At 48.7% G+C, this 23,867-nt stretch overlaps 1 protein-coding gene across 1 annotated transcript in view; it reads left to right on the plus strand.

Moving 5' to 3' along the window:
- LOC115083210 (SCO-spondin-like) overlaps positions 1-23,867 on the plus strand; it is a 508,366-nt gene that overhangs the window by 446,750 nt on the left and 37,749 nt on the right. Inside the window, exons 100-104 of the mRNA XM_029587016.1 lie at positions 5,031-5,147; positions 12,973-13,111; positions 13,380-13,582; positions 13,739-13,909; positions 17,079-17,206. Coding sequence (XP_029442876.1) covers positions 5,031-5,147; positions 12,973-13,111; positions 13,380-13,582; positions 13,739-13,909; positions 17,079-17,206 — 758 coding nt within the window. The remainder of the gene's footprint in view (positions 1-5,030; positions 5,148-12,972; positions 13,112-13,379; positions 13,583-13,738; positions 13,910-17,078; positions 17,207-23,867) is intronic.

A 23,867-nucleotide genomic window follows, 5' to 3' on the forward strand; every position in this document is an offset into this window, starting at 1 on the left:
GCTGGGACCGACAATGTGAAGGCAGATTTCCTAGCTGTCGGCAGCTGGATCCGTGGGAGTGGGAGCTGTCAGAAGAAACAGTGGCTCTCATCAGTGCCAGGTGGGGCAAGCCTCACTTGGACTTAATAGTGGCGCAGCAAAATGCCAAACTGGCCCAATTCTTCAGTCACAGAAGAAAATGTGGAGCAGAAGCCAGATTGACAAACTAAGAGTAGCAAATCACCTGGACCGGATGGTATGCATCCTAGAGTACTGAAGGAAATAAAAAATGAAATTTCTGATCTATTAGTTCAAATTTGTAACCTATCATTAAAATCATCCATTCCATTGTACCTGAAGATTGAAGGGTGGCCAATGTAACCCCAATATTTAAAAAGGGCTCCAGGGGTGATCCGGGAAACTATAGACCAATGAGCCTGACTTCAATGCCGGGAAAAATAGTGGAAACTATTCTAAAGATCTAAATCATAGAGAATATAGAAAGACATGGTTTAATGGAACACTGTCAACATGGATTTACCCAAGGGAAGCTTTGCCTAACAAATCTGGTTCAGTTTTTTGAAGGGGTTAATAAACATGTGGATAAAGGTGAACCGGTACATGTAGTGTATTTGGATTTTCAGAAAGCGTTTGACAAAGTCCCTCATGAGAGGCTTCTAAGAAAACTAAAAAGTTATGGGATAGGAGGTGATGTCCTTTTGTGGATTACAAACTGGTTAAAAGACAGGGAACAGAGAGTAGGATTAAATGGTCAATTTTCTCAGTGGAAATGGGTAAACAGTGGAGTGCCTCAGGGATCTGTACCTGGATCGGTGCTTTTCAATATATTTATAAATGATCTGGAAAGGAATATGACGAGTGAGGTAATCAAATTTGCAGATGATACAAAATTATTCAGAGTAGTTAAATCACAAGCGGATTGTGATACATTACAGGAGGACCTTGCGAGACTGGAAGATTGGGCATCCAAATGGCAGATGAAATTTAATGTGGACAAGTGCAAGGTGTTGCATATAGGGAAAAATAACCCATGCTATAGTTACACAATTTAGGTTCCATATTAGGAGCTACCACCCAGGAAAATAAATTAGGCATCATAGTGGATAATACTTTGAAATCAGCTCAGTGTGCTGCAGCAGTCATAAAAGCAAACAGAGTGTTGGGAATTATTAGGAAGGGAATGGTTAATAAAATGGAAAATGTCATAATGCCTCGTATCAGTCCATGATGAGACCACACCTTGAATACTGTGTACAATTCTGGTTGCCGCATTTCAAAAAAGATATAGTTGCGATGGAGAAGGTACAGAAAAGGGCAACTAAAATGATAAAGGGGATGGAACAACTCCCCTATGAGGAAAGGCTGAAGAGGTTAGGGCTGTTCAGCGTGGAGAAGAGACGGCTGAGGGGGGATATGATAGAAGTCTTTAAAATCATGAGAGATCTTGAACGAGTAGATGTGAATCAGTTATTTACACTTTCGGATAATGGAAGGACTAGGGGGCACTCCATGAAGTTAGCAAGTAACCCATTTAAGACTAATCGGAGAAAATTCTTTTTCACTCAACACACAATTAAGCTCTGGAATTTGTTGCCAGAGGTTGTAGTTAGTGCAGTTAGTGTAGCTGGGTTCAAAAAAGGTTTGGATAAGTTCTTGGAGAAAAGTCCATTAACTGCTATTAATCAAGTTGACTTAGGGAATGGCCTCTGCTATTACTGGCATCAGTAGCATGGGAGCTTCTTGGTGTTTGAGTACTTGCCAGGTTCTTGTGGCCTGGTTTGGCCTCTGTTGGAAACAGGATGCTGGGCTTGATGGACCCTTGGTCTGACCCAGCATGACAGTTTTTTATGTTCTTATGTTCTTGTGATGCCTTGGTTCTCCCTTGGCCGAGAGACATTCTGCTGTATGTGTTCCTGCCGTGGCCACTGATGGGCAAGATATTGCAGTGCATGGAGGTCCATCCAGGAAATGTAATTCTAGTGGCTCTGGAGTGGCCTCAGAGGCCTTGGTTTGCAGATTTTGTCAATCTAGCGCTACACCGCCCATTGAGATGCGCTCATCTCCTGAACTTTTGTGTCAAGGTCCCATATTTTTGGATCAGGCAGCTTGCTTCTCTCTTGCAGCTTGGCTTTTGAGAGGAAACGCATAAGGAATTAAGGTTACTCTGGGGATGTTATTGCTACTCTTTTGCAAGCTAGGAAGTCTTCTGCCTCCTTGGTGTATGTGAGAGTCTAGAAGGCGTTTGAGGATTGGTGCATGGAACAAGAAGGTTGTTCCTATGCGAGCTTCCATAGCGAATATTCTTACTTTCTTGCAAAGAGGTCTGGTGAAGGGTTTGTCCTTCAGTTCCCTCAGAGTTCAAGTGCTAATCTTGGGGTGTCTCTGGGGCAAGGTGCATAGAACGACGCTGTCTGCCCACCCATTTTCACCGTAGAGCGAAGCATGTGCGGCCTGCACTTCAAAAACTTTGTCCTTCCTAGAACCTTAACTTGGTTCTGAAAGGAACGTGTGCAGGGCCGTTTGAGCCTCTCAAGAGGGCTACTATAAAAGATCTGACATTAAAGGTGGTTTTCTTGGTGGCGATTTGTCCCACTAGACAGATCTCAGAGCTTCAAGCCTTGTCATGTAGGCAATCTTTCTTGAGAATTTCAGATTCGGGGGTCTCCTTGCACACGGTTCCAGCCTTTCTGCCGAAGGTGGCTTCATCTTTTCACGTAAATCAGTCGGTGGAACTCCAGGCTTTCCCAAACTTGGACGTTACGGCACCTCATGCGAGAGAGTTACAGCTTTTGAATGTCAAGCGCTAGGGATGTGAATCGTTTTTTGACGATTTAAAATATCGTCCGATATATTTTAAAACATCAAAAATCGTTAGGGCCACGATACAATACCAATTCCCCCGATTTATCGTCAAAAAATCGTAAATTGGGGGAAGGGGGAGAGCAGGAAAACCGGCACACTAAAACACCCTAAAACTCACCCCCGACCCTTTAAATTAAATCCCCCACCCTCCCGAACCCCCCCCAAATGCCTTAAATTACCTGGGGGTCCAGCGGCGGACCGGAACGGCCTCCTGCAATTGAATCGTGTTGTCTTCAGCCGGCGCCATTCTGCGCCGCCATTTTGCAAAATGGCGGCGCAAAATGGCGGCGGCCATAGACCAACACGATTCGACTGCAGGAGGTTGTTCCGGACCCCCGCTGGACTTTTGGCAAGTCTTGTGGGGGTCAGGAGGCCCCCCCAAGCTGGCCAAAAGTCCCTGGGGGTCCAGCGGGGGTCCGGGTCCTGCCGGCGCCATTTTCCGTACGGAAAACGATTCGCGGCAGGAAATCACTCTCGGACCCCCGCTGGACCCCCAGGGACTTTTGGCCAGCTTGGGGGGGGGCCTCCTGACCCCCACAAGACTTGCCAAAAGTCCAGCGGGGGTCCGGAACGACCTCCTGCAGTCGAATCGTGTTGGTCTATGGCCGCCGCCATTTTGCGCCGCCATTTTGCAAATTGGCGGCGCAGAATGGCGCCGGCTGAAGACAACACGATTCAATTGCAGGAGGCCGTTCCGGACCGCCGCTGGACCCCCAGGTAATTTAAGGCATTGGGGGGGTTCGGGAGGGTGGGGGATTTAATTTAAAGGGTCGGGGGTGGGTTTTAGGGGGTTTTAGTGTGCCGGTTTTCCTGCCCCCCCTTCCCCCGATTTAGCTACGGACCGCCGCTGGACCCCCAGGTAATTTAAGGCATTTGGGGGGGGTTCGGGAGGGTGGGGGATTTAATTTAAAGGGTCGGGGGTGGGTTTTAGGGGGTTTTAGTGTGCCGGTTCACGATTTTAACAATTTTCACGATACTCTAAACACCCAAACGGCAACGATACGATTCCCTCCCCCTCCCAGCCGAAATCGATCGTTAAGACGATCGAGGACACGATTCAGGAGGTGTCGCTGCAAGAAATTTGCGGGGGGTGACTTGGAAGTCTTTGCACACTTTCGCCAGACATTATCGTTTGGATGTCCGGGACCCAGAGGCCATGGGCTTTGGTGAGAGTGTACTTTGCATAGACCCACCCCATTTAGGGAACCTTTGGTACATCCCAAGAGTCTGGACTGATCTGGGTACGAACAAGGAAAGGACAATCGGTTCTTACCTGCTAATTTTCATTCCTGTAATACCACAGATCAGTCCAGAGTCACCGCCAGTTGAGGTAGGGAGATTTCGAGAGTCCGCTTGATCTGTTAGGTAATTAATCTGAAGAGTGGCACAGGTTTTGTTTGGTCTTTCATGGTTTTTCTAATGGGGATAAATTTATCTGTTCTAAGTTTTCACTTCCCATTGCTCATTCAGGGGTCAATTATTAGTGGTTGGTATTAGTGTTTTTCTACTATCTTGGCTTTGGTACAGGTTAATACTTAGGGACTGCAGGTGGCACACCAGGTTATATATATGCCAGTGTCAGTAAAACTTTCTCTGTCTCCATCTGCTGGAAGGGAGGCAAACCCCAGGACTGATCTGTGGTTTTACAGGAACGAAAATTAGCAGGTAAGAACCAATTTTCCTATAACATGCTTAGATTTATGTTTAATCTGTTCATTAAATGCAATTCAAATACAGAAGATTTGGTATATAGTTGTTTCTTAAGCACACCAAGTCTAGAGAAGTCATTCATTGCAAGTGATCATTTCCTTTCTCATACATATTGACTATCTCCCCGACCCCCTTCTCCCTCCCCAATCTCCCAAACTTGAGGCAATGAGGATAATAAATTATTATCAACAAGACAAAAGCAAACCATCCTAACATACTGTATTTCCAGGCATGTTATTTTCTGTACGCTCCCTGCAGGGAGCATACAGAAAATTATGGCCCCAGGAATGCCTCTCCCACACTCGACAGAAAGTCCGTGTGTTATATGTGTATGTGTCTGTCTGGTGACATGCTTATTTGTGTGGGTGAGATGAAGCCACACAAATACACATGAGCCAGAAGGAAGAACATGAGACAGAAGGAAGAACCTGATTTCAAATTTTGCTGCTTCCCTTCAGGAGAGGAGTGCGAGGATAGAGGGAAGGCTTACAGGATGTTCTGCGCTAACCAGTGCCCTCGTGCCTGCACCGACCTATGGGAACATGTGGAGTGCCTGCAGGGAGAGTGTAAGACAGGTAATGTGCAGCACCACTGTCATTCCTCCACTCTCTGAGAGAGACAAGCAGGAAGCGAGCACATCCAGGGAGAGTGTAGGACATCTATGTGCAGTACCCCGTCTCTCATCCACTCTGACAGACACGTAGGAAAGAGGTGCCTGCAGGGAGAGTGTAAGCCAGGTAATGTGCAGCGCCACTGTCACTCCTCCATTCTCTGAGAGGCTTGCAGGAAGGGGGTGCCTGCAGGGAGCGTACAGGACAGGCCATGTGCAGTGCCACCATGACTCTTCCATATTCTGAGAGTTAAAGCTGCATGTTTGTTCTTAAGAACATGTTGGGTCAGACCAATGATCCATTCAGACCAGCGTCCTATTTCCAACAGTAGACAATTCAGGTTATTAGAAAGTACCCAGTACATCCCAAAGAGTAGATTTTATTCCTTGTTGTTCACTGCCAGCAGTGGCTTTCCTTATGTCCACTGGGCTAATAATTGTTTATGTACTTTTCTTGCAGGAACTTGTCCAAACCTCTTATAAACCCAGCTATGCTAGATGCCTTGACCACATCCTTCAGCAACAAAGTACACAGCTTAATTATGCATTAAGTGATAAAATACATTTTCTAATTAGATAAAGCTGCCATTTTCTAGTTTCATGGAGTGTCCTCTAGTCCTAATACTGTTTGAAAGAGTAAATAATTGTTCCCTATTTACCTATTCCACCCCTCTCAATGGCTTTATAAACCTCTTTCATATCCCTTCTTACTCATGTGTTTTCCAAGTCAAAGAACCCTAACTGTATTTGGCCTTTCTTCATAAAGGAGCCATTACATCCCCTTTATTATTTTTGTTGTCCTTTTCTATATCTTCTTTAGATATACTCACTTTTAAGGTTCTTGGTAAAGGAAATAACTATTTGGACACTTTTGGTATTCTCTGTGATTTTTACTATTAGTTACCGTCGGTCCTACCCAAAATTGAAGATCAATTTCAAATCTATGGTTATAGTGTTGGTCCTCTCTAGTTCCGCCATGTTGTTTTTTGAAATGAAGTTACTAGAACTACACACAGTTCTCAAGGTGTGGTAGTTGTAATATTTTCAGTTTTCCCTGTACATACCCTGATCAGTCCAGACTCCTGGGTTTATTCATCCATGCCAGCAGATGGAGACAGTCAAACTGACACTGCTTTATATACATTGATGCTACCTGCAGTTCCCTGTACGTAGCAGGATCAGTCCAGACTGCTGGGTTGTGTCTCCCTTCCAGCAGGTGGAGTCAGAGAAAAATGTTCAAGGCACCCTATGATAACCCAGTGTGCCAACTGCGATCCCTCAGTATTTCTCTGACTCCAGCAGGTGAAGGAAGACATACCCTGCAGTCCTGATCCTTTCTAAAATTGAGTGTTTCTTTCTATTAAGAATAAGGGAGTTCCTTAACCCCTGATGATCATTGGCTAGATCAACCTTAGTGAGTACTTTAAAAAAAATTAATTAATTAAATAGAAGGATTTTTTTATTTCCATTACATGAGAACAATGGACTTTGTGCCCACAAGTCTTGATACCCGGAGGAACTTGTTAATACCCGGGTAGGGGGGGATTTACCGGTGGGTCGGTCTCTCCCCCCTACAATTCCAGAGACGCTTAATTCCTCTGAAGGGAGCTAATTTTTCATAACATTCCAGGGAGGTATATTCCCCTGATGCAGTGGCTCCATTTTTTGTAAAAAAAAACAAAACAAAAAAAAAGGCCTGTTCTCACTACCCGGCACCGGAGAAACTTACTGATTTTTTCTCTCTCTCTCTCCTCTGGTCTGCCATGCCGCGGGGGTTGCGGTGTTCGGCGTGTGGAGAGCGGGCAGTGCGGCTCTCCCATGACAGTCTCTGCTATCGTTGCCTCCCCAGGGGTGAAGGACCTTCTGATCTGCCTATTTCAGGCAGAAGAGTGTCTCTGCCGCGTGCACGCAGCTCAGGCAGGGCTCAATATTGAGCTCAGTCGGTGAGAGTTCTCTCAGACAATGCGACAACAGTGGTGTACATCAACAGGCAAGGCGGTACGAAGATTCATCCGGTTGCCACGGAGGCGGACAGGTTGATGGTATGGGCAGAACGTCATCTGGCTCAGTTGGCGGCCTCTCACATAGCCAGAGTAGACAACATTCAAACAGACTTTCTCAGTCGCCAGCAGCTAGACCATGGAGAGTGGGAGCTATCCGTGGAGGCACTGAGGCTCCTCACTCATCGTTGCGGGACGTCCGAACTGGACCTGATGGCTACTTGCATGAATGCGAAGGCGGATCATTTTTTCAGTTGCTGGAGGGAGCACAGGGCGGAAGGGGTAGATGCCCTGGTCCATCCCTGGCCCCACGACATGCTACTCTGTGTGTTTCCTCCTTGGCCGCTGGTGGGAAAAGTCTTGAGACGAATAGAGTACCACAGGGGTTCCATGATTCTCGTGGCTCCGGAATGGCCATGGAGACCATGGTTCGCAGACCTCATCAATCTAGTGGTTGACGGTCCCTTGCATCTCAGTCATCTTCCCAATCTGCTTTGGCAGGGTCCGGTATTTTTCGATCAGGCGGCTCGCTTTTGTCTAGCAGCTTGGCTTATGAGAGGAGGCAGTTGAGAAAGAAGGGTTATCCGGATGCGGTTATCTCTACTCTGCTCCACTCAAGGAAAACCTCTACCTCTCATACTTATGTTCAGGTATGGAAGGTTTTCGATACTTGGTGCACGGATTGAGCATGTCTCCGCGCCGAGCCACGGTAGTTCACATTTTGGCATTCTTGCAGGTCAGTTTAAAGAAGGGCCTGGTTTACAGTTCTCTCCACATTCAGGTGGCAGCGTTGGGCTGTTTGCGTGGTAAGGTTGATGTACGTCTCTTGCAGCACATCCAGATGTGGCTCGTTTTTTGAAAGGGGCCAAACATTTGAATCTGTTGATTCGAGCACTTTGTCCGTCGTGAAGTTTGAATTTGGTACTTCGAGGGCTCTGCGGCTCTCCTTTTGAGCCTATTAAGCGTGCTACCTTGAAGGATTTAACCTTCAAGACGGTATTCCTCGTGGCGCTATATATATGCTCCTCTGATATATGCCTAGCGGAGCATTTATCAGAAATTCAGGCCTTGTCCTGCCGGGAGCCGTTCTTGCGCATCTCGAATTCGAGAATTTCGCTGCGAACGGTTCCCTTTCTGCCCAAGGTGGTCTTGGCATTTCACGTCAATCAGTTGGTCGAGCTGCCAGCGTTTACAGATTTGGATCAATCTTCGCCTCAGGCTTGGGACTTGAGGAAGCTCGATGTACGCCGGGTGCTTCTGCAATATTTGGAAGTGACTAATGCTTTTCATCTTTCAGACCACCTTTTTGTCTTATGGAGCGGTCCTAAGAAGGGATGTCAGGCATCTCAACCATGCAAACAAACCCTAACCCTCCATACAAACCCCCCGAAACATCTGAATCATCCTAACACACCTAATCCCTTATACATAGTTTTTGTTTCTTACAAATATCAATCCCAACGTTAACGTCTTGGCTATCTCATGTTTCAGATTAGCCTGATTCCTATGTATTTCAAGCTATGTTCTAATAGTTCCTATCTCTCCCTCCCCAACTCCCTGTTTTATGTATTTTCCATCCTTTATGTTATTTTGTTTAATGTAAACCAATATGATGTCCCCACTAATATCGGTATAGAAAATTTAATAAATAAATAAATGTTAATAATAAATAAATGTCAAGCTTCCAAGGCTACCATTGCACGATGGTTAAAGGACACCATCGCTTCCACATACATTTGTCATGGCTGGCCGGTCCCTGATGATCTGAAAGCTCATTTGCTTAGGTCTCAGGCGGCTTCATGGGCTGAGAGCCAATGTGTTTCACCGCAGGAGATCTGCAGAGTGGCGACTTGGAAATCTTTGCACACTTTTACTAAGCATTATCGCTTAGATATCAGAGCTCCGGAAGTCGATTCCTTTGGTAGCAGTGTGCTTAGGGCGGGACTCTCCAGATCCCACCCCATTTAAGGCAGCTTGGGTACATCCTGGTACGTACAGAGAAAGGAAAATTGGTTCTTACCTGCTAATTTTCATTCCTGTAGTACCAAGGATCAGTCCAGACGCCCGCCCAGTGGTATAGTTTTCAGGAGAGTCCGCTCAATTGTTCCTTTTTCTCTCTCTCTATGCAAGGTTCAGGAAATTCTGAAGAATGTCGACTTTGGATATTATCCGTGTTCTTTTTCCTGTATATAGTTTTTGACACTTTTTCCTGGCGTTTTTTGTTCCTGATCTAGTCATTGATTGTTTGACTTAAATAATTTCTGCTTGGATATTCAATATACTGGAGGATCGCAGGTGGCACACTGGGTTATCATAGGGTGCCTTGAACTTTTTTCTCTGACTCCACCTGCTGGAAGGGAGATACAACCCAGCAGTCTGGACTGATCCTTGGTACTACAGGAACGAAAATTAGCAGGTAAGAACCAATTTTCCTTTCCTCACTATTTCTCTGTCTCCAGCAGGTGGTGGTTGATGAAAAAACCTGCAGTGTGGTCCAGTATATTTTCCTTTTTTTGTTGTTACTGAGCCTTCCTCCCAGGGTTTGGGGTTCCTCATGAGAGATTCCTACCATGTTTGGTTGAGTTGGAGAGGCTGGGGGTTGGTGACCCTTTTGTATGCCCGATCCAGAGGTTACCGTGGGGTGTAAATCTGGTGGTCCAGATCCCTCCCCATCATGAGGTCACTTAAGTGACTGGATTTTTTTGTATTAGCTCTAATTTTCCTCACTTTAATCTCCTTTCTTGTGTTCAATATATTTATTGAGTGAACCAAAAACCGACAGTACATAACAGTCATGTGACATGGTATCAACCGACATAACATCAGAATTGTCCAAACAATCCAGATATCACACATGGTAAGATTAACAGGCACTCTAATTTTTATCTTACATAAGCCTTCCCCCGAGACCCATTGCTGTAGTCGAAACATGTCCGGGTAAAGTTTACTAATTCCCAAGTCACCCATTAAGCACCAAACTCCTAGCTCTGTGAGGTAACTTTTGCAGGTAGGGGTCCCAGATTCTGAGAAAGACGCTTCGACGTCTTATTGAAGCTTGAGATGCCAAATTTTCAAATTGCATAAGACGATGAAAATGAATTCTCTAGGTCCAAAAGGACGGTCCCTTCTGTTCATGCCACTGTAGCAAAATAACCTTTTTTCCCACTAGCCCTGCTTTTTTTAACAGAGTTCGAGGGCCATCCCCCGATATCAAATAATGCGTCACACAATGCAAAAGCCACAGATATGGGGATTGGGGTACAGTCACGCCAATTAAAGCTTCTAGATAAGCTTGGATCTGTCGTCAATACCTGTGAACAGCAGGACATGTCCAGAAAACATGTGCTAGAGTCCCCTTCTCCTTCCCACAACGTAATCTCCTTTCATTAACTTGTTGAATTGAGCTGGACAGCTCTCTTCAGCGTTTGGTGCAAGAAGTCGGTGTGAGGTTTTTGTTTTCAATTTATTTATTTAAGATTGTCAGAAAAAAAATCTAACAGCTATGGAGAGCTAGTGAGGAGGACAACTCCCCCCTCCCCCCACCCCCTGAGTTTTTCGGGGTTCCTTTCATTGGCGATTTGCGGTCTTTTTTTTTTTTCTTTTTTTACTGATTTTTGTTTTCTCCTGCTCCGGCACCGCGATGGTAAGGGGGGTGAGCAGCTCCCGCTCAGCTGAATCGCTGTTGTCTTTGTTTGGCATGCATCTCGGGTGGGGAGAGACCCTCGGATCTCCCTACTCCTGTCAAACAGAAAAAAATCACACCTGAACCTCGGCTACAGGCCGGAGCAGTGCAGCAAGCGTGCAGCCTCCCGACACTCTGACTGTGGGAACGGTGGCCATCTTGGATCCTCTGGCAGTCGGGCCTACTCATTTGGGGTCCTCAGGGGATCCCCCTTCTGTGCTTTCCCTGGTTTTCCCGGGTCCTATTGAGGGAAGGGGGACCAGGAGGGATACCTGGGGCAAAATCCCATATCCTGCGAGTCAGGACAGTTTGAAACCCCATTCGCTTCTCACCGGGCCGACTCCATTCTCGCCCAAGTTCGTACTTTTGATGCACAGGCCCTTTTATTTATTTATTTGAAGAGTTTTATATACCGTTATTCGGAAAGCCATCATAACAGTTTACAAAGTGAACAGGATTTTTTAACAAGGAGGTTTTGAGATATCGTAACATATTGTAATTACAGTAATAAACATAACCAAATAAGTCTCTGAAGAAATAAGGTTGAATGTGGAGGGAGGTAAGTTAGGTTGAGAATTAAGGTTATGAGTTCATTTGAGAGTTGGTATGAGTAGATGATTGGGGGTCCATGAAGAATTTACGAAACTGTAAAGTTTTTAGGTCTTTTTTGAAGGTTTTTATACTGTGTTGGCGCAGCAGGACAGTTTTGGTTCCACCGGGGCGGTCAAGAACCTCCCGCTTTGGTTCCAGAGTCGGGTTTGGGACCACTTGGGTCTGGGCCATTGCAGACCTCTTCAGTTGTGCTGCAGAACACATCGACCATCAGGGGGCTGCATTTGCCTAGAATGGCTTCGCAGGCAGAGACCTGCCACCCGGGGGTGCCACTCTCGGAGAGCCGGGAGGCGGATTTGGATGCGGCGGCTATGCAGGGGGATGATGTCGTACTTTTTGGGAACAATGAAGTAAATTGAATACTGGTCGGCGCCCTGTCCTTGCACTGGTACCGGAAGGATCGCCCCCAAATCCTGAAGTCTCAACAGGGTACTTGTAGCCTGGATTGGCCACTGTTGGAAACAGGATGCTGGGCTTGATGGATCCTTGGTCTGACCCAGAATGGCAATTTCTTATGTTCTTATGATCTACCCTTTTGGATCTGCTGGATAATTCCAAGTGACCTGGATTGACCACTGTCAGAAACAGGATGCTGGGTTCGATGGCCATTGATCTGGCCTAGCTTGACACTTTCTATGCTCTATATTCTTATAGGAAGTGAAGTTGCTTACCTATAACAGATGTTCTCCATTAATCACCCACCCCATCTACCCCAGCTTTGGAGTTGTTCTCTCTCAAATCAGAGCTGATACATAGAACTGAGAGGACCCATAGGGCTGCTCCAACACAAGGATTGCCACATGTGCACAGAAAGGCTTTTGCCTTTTCCAGAAAGTCCTTTGCATGTCTTTTTAGTGCCAGTGTGTGTGATATGTGACCCACTTGCATAACTAGTGCACTGCTGTCTCCAGAGAATGCCTGTTTCAGGTAAGAACTTCACTGTCTCCAGGACTGATACAGTTAACTGCAGCTCTAACCTGAATACCTGAATGCATTTAGTTCAGTGCTGTTGGCATACTGGGCCTGTCTGCAGTCAGTGCTGTGTGGTGTACCGAGCCTCTCTGTGTACAGTTCGGGGTGGTGTGCCATGCATTTTGATTTCACTGACTTTGGTGCACTCATTAAAATGAGTACATGTGGTATCGAATGCCTTTAAATTCAACTTCTGTCTATTAAGTCTGTTATAGAACCAAATAGTTATGAGGCTCCATGTTCCTGTTGTACTGAATAATATGTCGTCCCCCCCCATCTGTTAAGGACTGGGAGGGGAGCGAAGTCTCACTGCTGCTGAATGTCTCGGCTATCAGATGTTAGCTCCAGAGCTGCCTGTGCCCCCTGGTCCACATCCAGAATCCGAGCCCCCTCATCTTTGGGAGTCCCACTCATCGTATCGTGCATCCGGCAGGGCCTGCACTCCAGAGAGTTTGGGGTGGGGGGTGCTTTGATCATTTGGCTTCAGTAGCCCCTTGAGATGACCTCAGACTTCTGCCCTCCAGGTTGTCGTTGCCAAGAGGGTTGGCTCCTCCAGGACAGGAAGTGCGTGCCCATCACAGATTGCAGATGTGGCCTGCCTACTGCCAACACCATCCAGGAGTATCTGCCTGGGGAGCAAGTGCTGTTGGACTGTAACAGCTGGTAAGGATGAGCCCAGCCTTCTTTCTGTCACACATCTCAAGGGGATTATAATAGCATGGATTCAGTCTTCAATGGGCGGAGTTATTCAAATTTAAATCTTTATATACAGTGCATGGTTTTAGTTTGAGGTGCTGCTCATATCATTTAGATTCCTTTTTACCTCTCTTCTCAAAGGCTGATACAGTGACTGAATCCTGTAGGACTTTCTTTTTGTTATAAGTTGAAATGTTTTATTTCTGATAGGTGTTTGTGCCTCTTTCTTTTACAGCATGTGCATGAATGGTACCTTCCTTTGCACAGATCTGGAATGCCCAACCTATGGACCCTGGTCAGCCTGGAGCACATGTACTGTGAGCTGCGGAGGAGGGCACATGGTAAGGAATCGGACCTGTGAGGAGCAGGCCGTCAACGGGGCACCCTGTGGGAGCGAGACCCTGGAAACCCAAGAGTGCAACGCACAGCTCTGCCCAGGTGAGTCCCAAAGTCAAGGCCTGATTATAACCCGCAGCTCTGCATCAGAGTGTCCCAAAGTCACAGCCATTCATATAAACAATAGTCCTGTCTAGGTATGTCCCGTTCCACTCTGCCTTGATCCATCACATGTATATCTCTTTCTCTGTGTCGTAGCTGACTGTGTCATGAGTGACTGGTCCATTTGGAGTGAGTGTAGCTCTATCTGTGGAGGAGGAGTGTCCAAAAGAAACAGGAGTGTCCTGGCTGCAGCTGAGCCTGGAGGAAGGGAGTGTCCCACCTCTCTGTTACAGCACAAGGCCTGTCACACACACAGCTGTACATCAGGTAATGCATAGCAGAGGGGGAAAGGGTCACACTTCTTAAATTCTTTTATTCACTTTCACTTTCTTCCTCTCTCTCTCTCCGGCTTTTACCCATCTCTCGTCACCTTACACCTCTCATTTTATATCCCCTTTCTTTCCTAATGTCCAAGCCCCTCCTCCCCCATCAGATCTCAGATTTTCTCCAGTCATTTTGATTTCTGACCTCTAGCCCTTGAAATTCCCATTTGTAGAATTCAGAATGTGACATGCGGCAGTGATTTCTATTTTCCCATGTGTATGAAATATCAAATGAATAAGAGCCAACAGGAAGTTGTTGTTCCCTTTGCAAACAATGGCATTTGACCTTCAGCAGCACTGTGGAAGAGTATCAGGAGGTATTTGCAGTTAGCCTCCTGATACTGCTGTGCCCCACAGTGTCCAGGATCCCAGGAGGGTTTCCACCTTCACTAGCACAGAATCCTGTCTTTGGGTATCAACATTGAGATGCTACATCATGTCATCCAGCTACTTGGTGCCACCCTCTCCTTTCACAGGCTGTAGGGGTCTCCTGTCACAAGACAGGGAGAATGAGGAAAGGTGTTATATAATGCCTTTGTGCTATACCTACCACCTACCAAAAGTTGAACTTTGGCCTCTTGAAGATCCCGACAAGCACTACACAGGCACATCTGTACCTGCCCAACAAGCTGTTCCCTTATGGTTTCTCCAGATGCTGCAGTTCCATAAACCCAGGGGTCATGCAGCTCTCAGAAAAGCACTCAGACTACACACCCAAAAATACTGCAGACATATAGTGACTTATCTTGCTTGGTCACTGGCCAGTCACAAACACAGAGCTAATAAACTAAAAAGTTTACTATTAACAAGCAGGCCTGGATTTGTCAATAAATATATTAGGCCTATGTCTAGTTTGGAAAAAATCTGGGGATAGTAGGCTAGCTGATTTATGCATCCCATCTGCTCTGAATCTCATTCAGCAGAAAACAGCATGCTTCCTAGTCTAGCCCCTCCTCTCCCAGGTGGCTGCAAAGAACAGAAAAGGAGAGGGTAATGGCTGGAGCAGCCAAAGCAGAGCAAAGAAAAACTGCTTTGCTCCCTAATTCAGCCCATCCCATGTTGTTTATTTTATCATACAGCTGATGGATAAATGCATGGATTTAATTATATCATTGCCCCCCACCCTCTCTGCCCAATTCCACTTTGCAATAGTTTAAAGTCAAGGCCAGGGTATGAGATAGAATCAAAAGCTTTTGTAAAGTCATTCAAACATGCAAATATTCTCCATGGGGAGAGAGGGGAGAGGTTTTACATGCTTGTTTATCAATGTCTATAAGGTGAATATATTATGGTCACTGTTTTGATGGTTTTGGAGGAACCCAGTCTGACTTCTGTGTAAATTTTTGTAATCATTAGGAATTGTATTCATTAGATATTGTATTGAGGATACTGTAAGCAAGTTTAGGGGTGCAGGGATCTGTCTGCTACAATACACTGCCAGCTGCCCTCCCACCTTACTTGCGATCCTAAGTCAAGAAAGGATAACGTGTATTGTCCTCAGAAACAGACTTTAATTTATCGGATTTGGCAGGATATATCGTTTAGAAAATAACCAGAATTCCTGTCTCTAACATCCTGGCCACTAAGCACCAGTTTTCCCTAAAGAAAGTTCTGTATCATGGGTGATAACAGACATGCTATAAACCTTAGCCTGCTTAGTATATTAACACTTATGGCTAACTTACTTATCCCTGATTCCAGCTCCAAGCGATACCTCTGTTCTCCTTTGAAACAGGCCCTGGCTGGAGAGCTGGAGAATGTGTGCAGAGAAGGACTTGCTTCCTGGGCTTGGACCTGGCAGAGCAGGCCAGCGGTCTCGGAAGGAGATTTGCTTCTGGCTCTGGTACTGGCCGGCTGTCTGGGCTCGCTCTTGCCCCTCACCATCTCAGACTCATGTCACTTTCCACACCTGAGCAGGCACCTCGTCTCTCTGGACTCTGGGCCACACCTAGTCTTCTCCCTGCTCGGTTCAGAGTTGCTCCCTTTTCCATCTTTGCCCCCCTGTCTTATATTTCCCAGCTATAATCTCATGCATAACGACGTGGAGGGTAGAGAGTCTTTTGCCACATTGCAGGTCTTTTCCTCCCCTCCCCATTTCTTTGGGGAGAGAACTGCCACGACTGTATGCCAAGCTGTCTGCCAGTGTTAGCGTTTTTCTCCATCTCCGACTGCTCCCAGCCCCCGGAGGTCTTTCTGACCTATGGACTCACCTTGGCTCATCCCTGACACTTGCTTAGGAGCTTAAGTCATTGTCTTTCTGTCTGCTTTGCTCCTATTGACACAGGAACATGCAAACAGGCAGATCTGATAATGTATCCTTCAGTGTAACAGGACAAAAGTTCTTCATTTTCCACCGAGACAGTGCTCTTGTTGTTTCAGTGCTTGGGGCCTGTCAGTTTCTTGGGTATATGGTTCATATTTGATGATCCAGTTGTTTTCCTGTTTATTGTCAGTTGCTCCCAAATGTATTAAGTTGTTGTATCTGTAAACCGGAATGGAGGCAGCCTGCTAAATTCCGGTATATAAAAACTTTTAAATAAATAAATTAAATAAATAAATAAATAAACATGAGATAGCTCCCTACAATACTACAGAACGATGGACTATTATTACTGTTGACACAGATCTATCTATAATAGTTTATATTTGTGGTATCTCCATGTTTGTAGATTGATGCAATTAATTCCTCTAACCATGTCTTAGAGAAAGGGCCAGAAAGTAAGAAGCAAGTTAAATTGTTTTACTAGTGCTTCCTGGATTACAGTATTTGAGCATTTCATTATGTATCCTATCTGGTGTTGGTGGTCCTTAAGAAGAGCTGTGCCCAGGTTGTGTGGGAGATCCAAATAGCCAGTTGTCTGGTTCCCTCAGGTCTGCCCTTTGCCCTTCCTTCCTTGGTGTCCCGGGTCTAGCAGTGATGCCTAAAGAAGCCCTGGAGCAGGAAAGAACAGAAATAACGACATGTCTGCTGCATCCATTAGGCCTGGACATCCCCTGGCAGCTGTCGCGCTCCAATGCAGGGCAAAAAATGAGAAATTAAAAGAACAAACAACCTCTGTTTGGATTTGCCACCGTCTTTTCTCTCATTTCTCATCTTCTGTGTGCTGTTGTAGAATGTCCAGATGGCCAGGAGTACACGGATTGTGCCACGGTTTGTCCCTACACCTGCGCTGACCTCCAGCCTGGAACCGAATGCCTGCAGGAGAGCTGCGAGCCTGGATGCGCTTGTCCCCCTGGTCAGGTGTGTCTCCAGAAGTGCTGTGTTCTTCACTGAATAAGGGGTTGTGGATGGGGTTCTTTTCAATGCAGTGTGATAGGATGGAACCAAATTATGATGGGGATGTTGGGAACTGGAAGCCACTCAACAGGCTGACTTTTTTTTTTTTTTGCTTGGGTTTTGCGCCCCGCAACATGTCAGCACTCCCAAGTTCTGAAGCTGGTTCAGTTCAGCATAAACAAATATTGCAGAGGGGCTGTTCCCTGTACGTACCTGGATCAGTCCAGACAGTGGGTTATGTCCCCAATCCAGCAGATGGAGTCAGCACAAGCTTTGAGGGGGCGTATCCATATATACTACTACCCCCTCTGCAGGAGTTCAGTATCTTCTGACTCCAGCAGATGCGAGTAGGGGAATCAGGCTTCCCCTCCTTTTCCTTCACTTTCTTGCTTGATTATGGCTTGTTGTTGTCTTTTTCTGTGGATCAAGTTTGTATCAAGTTTGTATTAAGTTTAAAAAAAAAAAAAAAAAAAAAAAAAAGGCAGAGTTCTTTCAACTTCTGGGGAGTGGCTTATCTTCCTTGTCTCTTCTCTGCGGCCTTGCTGTTTATTTCTCGTTGCAGCCAGGGGTAAGTTTGTTTTTCCTTTGTAGTTTTTTCCTTTACAGCTCAGCCCCCGGTGCCCGCGAAAGCCGGTGGAGCCGGCCTCTTCGCTCCCTCACCCGCGGCCATTTTACAGCTCCTCATGGGCTGCTGAGCCATTTAGGGAAAGATGTCTGGGGCGGGTCGTGTGGCCGGGAAGGCCCCCCCGCGGCACCCTCCTCTATTTTCGGACAGCGGGCAGTGCGGGCCGACCGGGCCCCCCCGCAGCGGCGCCTTTGTGCGCGTGGCCCCCCCCGTGGCTTTTTCTTTTCTCCTGCAGCGATCCCGATGCCGCGGCCGTCCCGCTGTGCGGCCTGCGGAGACCCGGGGACCCGGATTTCCCGGGAGGGCATCTGTGCACGATGCCTTCCCGGGGGGGAAGGTACCTCACAGTCCCTGACTGATTTCTCTTTTTTGCCCGGGCGGTGCGGGCTGGCCACTCCGCCATTTTTGGCGGGAACGGCGGCCATTTTACATTCTGAGCGCCCTGAGGCGCAGGCCACGAGGGGGAACGGATCCCTGGAGGCCACGAGGGAGAACGGATCCCTGGAGGACTCTACCAGCGGGGGTGTTCCCCCGATTTTGGTGCAGGAACCAAGCACCCAGAGCCAGGGAGCAGGAACCACGCCGCCCCCGAAGCGCACCCGAGCAGGCCGGGGTTCTCTCCGGAGTTTATCCTGCTCATGCATACCGCTTATCTGCAGGGGCTGGAAGCACCTGTGGGACCCCCCCCCCCCTCCTAAGATCCCTCGGATGTCGCCCTCGACGCCGGCCCCCCCCGACCCTCCGGGAGTGGGGGCCTCCCGCCTTCCTACCCGGGTCCGATCCACGCCCGCGGCAGTGGGGGCGGTGTCAGACCCAGCGGGACATGGACTTGACCTCCCGGACGGGGGACAAGGGGACGGCACACAGGAGGGGGATGATCCGCGTACCCTACGCCTCTTCCAGAGGGAAGAGCTGGACGACCTCATCCCGCAGATCATCCAAGAATTAGATTTGGATCCGCCACCAGACCCGCCTGCCCCAGTAGCTCCCGCTGTCATCACTTCTTCAAGGAAGGGAGATCCTGTCCTGGCGGCACTCCGGCCGAGGGCTCGGGCTTTTCCCATTCATGACTCGTTTTTACAACTTCTCACCAGGGAATGGGACACCCCGGAGGCCTCCCTGAAGAGCAGCCGGGCTATGGAAAAGCTGTACCCACTCCCCGAAGATTTTCTGGACCTCATCAAGGTCCCAAAGGTGGACTCCGCAGTGTCGGCGGTCACGAAGAGGACGACTATCCCAGTGACGGGAGGTGCGGCGTTGCGGGACACACAGGATCGTAAGTTGGAAGTTTCCTTAAGCGGGTTTTCGAGGTCTCCGCTCTGGGTATGCGGGCGGTGATGTGCAGTTCGCTTGCCCAGCGGGCTAGTCTCCTTTGGGTGCAACAACTCCTCACGTCTCAGAACCTGCCGTCCGATGAGGCTGCCCAGGCAGATCGGCTAGAAGCCGCAGTGGCGTATGGGGCGGACGCCTCGTACGACCTTTTTCGGGTCCTCGCAAGATCCATGGTTTCGGTAGTGGCAGCACGACGACTACTGTGGCTACGCAATTGGGCGTCTGATACGTCCTCTAAGTCCAGTCTGGGCTCTCTTCCCTTCAGGGGCAAGTTCCTCTTCGGGGAGGATTTGGACCAGATCATCAAGTCCCTGGGGGAGAACGCTGTTCATCGGCTGCCGGAGGATAGGTTTCGACCATCCAGAGCGTTTTCTTCTTCTCGGACCAGAGCCAGAGCGCAACGGCGCTACAGGGGCTACAGACAGATGGGCTCCCGGCCATCCGCCCCCAGGTCTCAGCCCTGGTTGCGCGCCTTCCGCGGGCATCGGCCCGCACGCACTACTCCCGGAACCGGGAACCCCTATACCAAGTCTTCACAATGATGCCAGTCTCGCCCACTCCCCTGTCCCCAGGATTGGGGACCGACTAACGTATTTCTAAGCGGAGTGGGCACGGATCACCTCGGACCAGTGGGTCCTGGATACCATAAAACACGGCTACGCATTGGAATTTGTCCGCCCCTCGCAGGGAAGGTTCATCTTTTCCCCCTGTGGCTCGGACCTCAAGAGAGGAGCGGTGCAGCTGACTCTGGACAGACTCCGGGAGATAGGCGCTACTCGGGCCACTATTCCATCTATTTCGTCGTACCAAAGAAGGACGGTTCCTTCCGGCCTATCCTAGTCCTCAAGGAAGTCAACAAATCCCTTCGAGTCGTTCGGTTCCGCATGGAAACGCTCCGGTCAGTGATTGCGGAGGTGCATCGGGGGGAGTTCCTCGCCTCCCTGGACTTAATGGAGGCCTACCTGCACATTCCCATCCGCCCGGACCACCACAGTTTCCTTCGTTTCAAAATTCTGGACCAGCATTTTCAGTTCACGGCTCTCGCGTTTGGATTGGCGCCGGCGCTGCACACCTTCACCAAGATCATGGTAGTTGTGGCGGCAGCTCTCCGGAAGGAGGGCATCCTGGTTCATCCTTATCTGGACGATTGGCTCCTCCGGGCGAAGTCATTCGATCATGGACGCTCAGCGGTGACCCGAGTAGTACGGTTTCTACATTCCCTGGGATGGGTAGTGAACTTCTCCAAGAGCTCCCTCATGCCCTCGCAACGCTTGGGTTTTTTTTGGGGGCAACTTTCGACACCCTACTGGGCAAAGTTTTTCTGCGCCAGGACAAAGCTCAATCCTTGCGGGATCACACACGACGGTCCTCTGCGTTACCAGAGCCCACCTCCTGGGACTATTTGCAACTCCTGGGAGTGATGGGGTCCACCATCGACCTTGTACCTTGGGCTTTCGCGCACCTCAGGACCTTACAGTGGGCGCTCTTCTCCCGTTGGAAACCAGTATTGCAGGACTATCAGATGATTCTCCCGCTCCCACAGAATGCCAGGGACAGTCTGGGCTGGTGGTTGGATCCGCCGAACCTGGCCCGTGGCATGTCCCTCGATCTGCCAAATTGGGTGGTGGTGACCACCTATGCCAGTCTAGCAGGCTGGGGTGCAGTCTGCGATCGAAGCGCCACGCAGGGGACGTGGTCCACGGTGGAGGCGAAGTGGTCAATCAACCGTCTGGAAACCAGAGCGGTCCGGCTAGCTCTGCGACATTTCCTCCCGCTTCTTCGGAACCGAGAAGTCAGAATCCTATCGGACAACGCTACCACCGTGGTCTACATCAACCGACAAGGAGGCACGCGCAGCCCGCAGGTCGCGCTCGAGGCGGCGCTGCTGATGCAATGGGCGGAGCGTCATCTCGTCCGGCTAGCGGCCTCGTACGTCGCCGGTGTGGACAACGTCCAGGCGGACTTCCTCAGTCGTCAACTGCTGGACCCGGAGAGTGGTCTCTCTCCGACAAAGCAATGCAACTTCTCGTCCATCGGTGGGGGGCCCCCCACTTGGATCTGATGGCGTCCGCTCTCAACGCCAAGGCTCCACGCTTCTTCAGTCGCCGGAGAGAGCGCGGAGGGAGTGGATGCCCTGGTCCTCCCGTGGCCGCCATATCTTTCTTTTCCACCATGGCCCCTGGTGGGCAGGATGCTCCGCAGAATAGAAAGCCATCAGGGGACCGTGGTTTTCGTCACCCCAGAATGGCCCAGGCGACCCTGGTTTGCGGACCTGCTACAGCTGGTGATCGACGGGCCAATCAGGCTGGGGCACCTCCCCCAGCTCCTACATCAGGGCCCAGTATTTTTCGAGCAGGCAGAATTCTTCTGTCTTGCAGCCTGGCTTTTGAGAGGCGCCGCCTCCGGCGTCGGGGCTACCTGGAGGCGGTAGTATCCACGCTATTGCGGGCACGAAAGACATCGGCCTATGTTCGAGTCTGGAAGGTGTTCGAGCTGTGGTGTACCACCCAGGCCACGAGACCCGCTAAGGCTTCTGTACCTCAGATCCTTCAGTTTCTACAGGCGGGGGTGGAAAAAGGGCTCACCAATAATTCATTACGGGTTCAGGTGGCCGCCCTTGGTTCGCTGTTGAGCGATGGGGGCTCTCTTCTACAGCATCCTGACATTGCTCGTTTTCTCAAGGGTGTCAAGCATATGCGTCCTCCTTTACGGGACCCTTGTCCCTCCTGGAGTCTTAACCTTGTGCTTTGCTCCCTGTCGGGACCACCGTTCGAGCCGCTGCGCAGCGCAACGATAAAGGATCTCACTCTCAAGACTGTATTTCTTGTGACCATCTGTTCCGCTCGACGCATCTCGGAGATGCAGGCTCTGTTGTGTAGAGAGCCCTATCTCCGTTTCTCCGACTCTGGAGTTTCGCTTCGCACCGTTCCCTCCTTCCTTCCGAAGGTGGTTTCTGCATTCCATGTGAACCAGACGGTGGAGTTGCTGTCCTTCTCTTCCTCAGAGCCGAAGTCTCTCCGTCTCTTGAATGTCAAGCGCACTCTGCGCCTCTATCTGGAGGCTACAAATGAGTTCCGAACCTCTGACCATCTCTTTGTACTCTGGGCCGGTCCTAAGAAGGGGTCTCAGGCCTCGAAGACTACCATTGCCAGATGGCTGAAGGCCGGCATTGCTGCTTCTTACATTGGGGCGGGTCGGACTCCCCCACCCGGAATCGTAGCGCATTCTACACGTTCTCAGGCGGCTTCCTGGGCGGAGGTTCGCTCGGTATCCTCGCAGGAAATTTGTAGGGCAGCCACCTGGAAATCGTTACACACGTTCTCGAGGCACTATCGTCTGCACCTCGCCTCTTCGGTCTCTGGATACTTTGGCGAGCAGGTTCTCCGAGCAGGCCTCGCAGGACCCCACCCGATTTAGGGAAGCTTGGGTACATCCCACTGTCTGGACTGATCCAGGTACGTACAGGGAAAAGAAAATTATTATTTACCTGCTAATTTTCGTTCCTGTAGTACCATGGATCAGTCCAGACGCCCACCGCGTTTGGGTTCTTGATCCTGCTCAGCTCTGCGCTGCTTCTTGCTCGCAGTGTTCTGTGTCTTCACAGTTGTTTCTTTTCGCTGTTTTTCACAGCTCCCTACAAGTTGGTAGGATGTTTGCAGTTACTTGTTGCGGTTACAATTGTTTTCATTATCTGTTTCCACAAACTTGATCCTTCGGGGGTTTCTACTCTGGCTTTGATATACTCGATACTGAACTCCTGCAGAGGGGGTAGTAGTATATATGGATACGCCCCCTCAAAGCTTGTGCTGACTCCATCTGCTGGATTGGGGACATAACCCACTGTCTGGACTGATCCATGGTACTACAGGAACGAAAATTAGCAGGTAAATAATAATTTTCTTGTAGGGAGGAATTTTCTTGTAACAGATGAAACAAAGATGTGGCAGTTAAGATTTAATGGCATAATGTTTGGCGTCACGTAGCTGGGGTGCAAAAATCCAAAAGGGCAGTACAAGGAAGAAGAATCATGATTGGCCAAGTGGCTGGCTTTGCAATTTGCAAAGCCATTTGCAAAGCCATATCGCATATCGCACAGTTTTAACTACACCTTTTTCATTTGCATTAAGCTGCGCAATATGGCTTGGAGGAGAGAGAGAGAAAGAGAAAGCGCCTAGCTATAAGGCCCTTATAGTACATAGGTATTTATACCTCTATATGAGGCCCACCTAGAACCTCGAGGTGAGGTTTAGGTAGTAGTGTAGGGGTTAGGGGCCACTTTGACATTCAGAGTGAGACATACGAACAGAACAGTGCTCTCTTGTGAAGATTTGATGACCTTCGGAGTGAGGAAACTCACCCAAAGATGAGATTTGTACAATGTTCTCTCAACCTAGCTTGATGTTACCCAGTAGAGAGTACCACAATTGTGGTACTTACCGCAAAGTGCAAAAAAGCTATCGCACTCTGTGGTAATACCTATGCGAAGCGCTAAGATAGCACACTTTGCAATAAACAGGCTATTACCATAAAACACACCCCTTTTCCTATCGCATGCGATATTTAGTGCATTTTGATAAATCCTGGCCATAATCAGTTTTGAGGGAGCTGAGAAGTAAATGCAAAGCACTTATGTATTTGGGTGAATTAGTGTTTGCTGTAGTGGGTCCA

The sequence above is a fragment of the Rhinatrema bivittatum genome, chromosome 2 (assembly GCF_901001135.1).
Source record: "Rhinatrema bivittatum chromosome 2, aRhiBiv1.1, whole genome shotgun sequence".
NCBI classification, from domain to species: Eukaryota; Metazoa; Chordata; class Amphibia; order Gymnophiona; family Rhinatrematidae; genus Rhinatrema; species Rhinatrema bivittatum.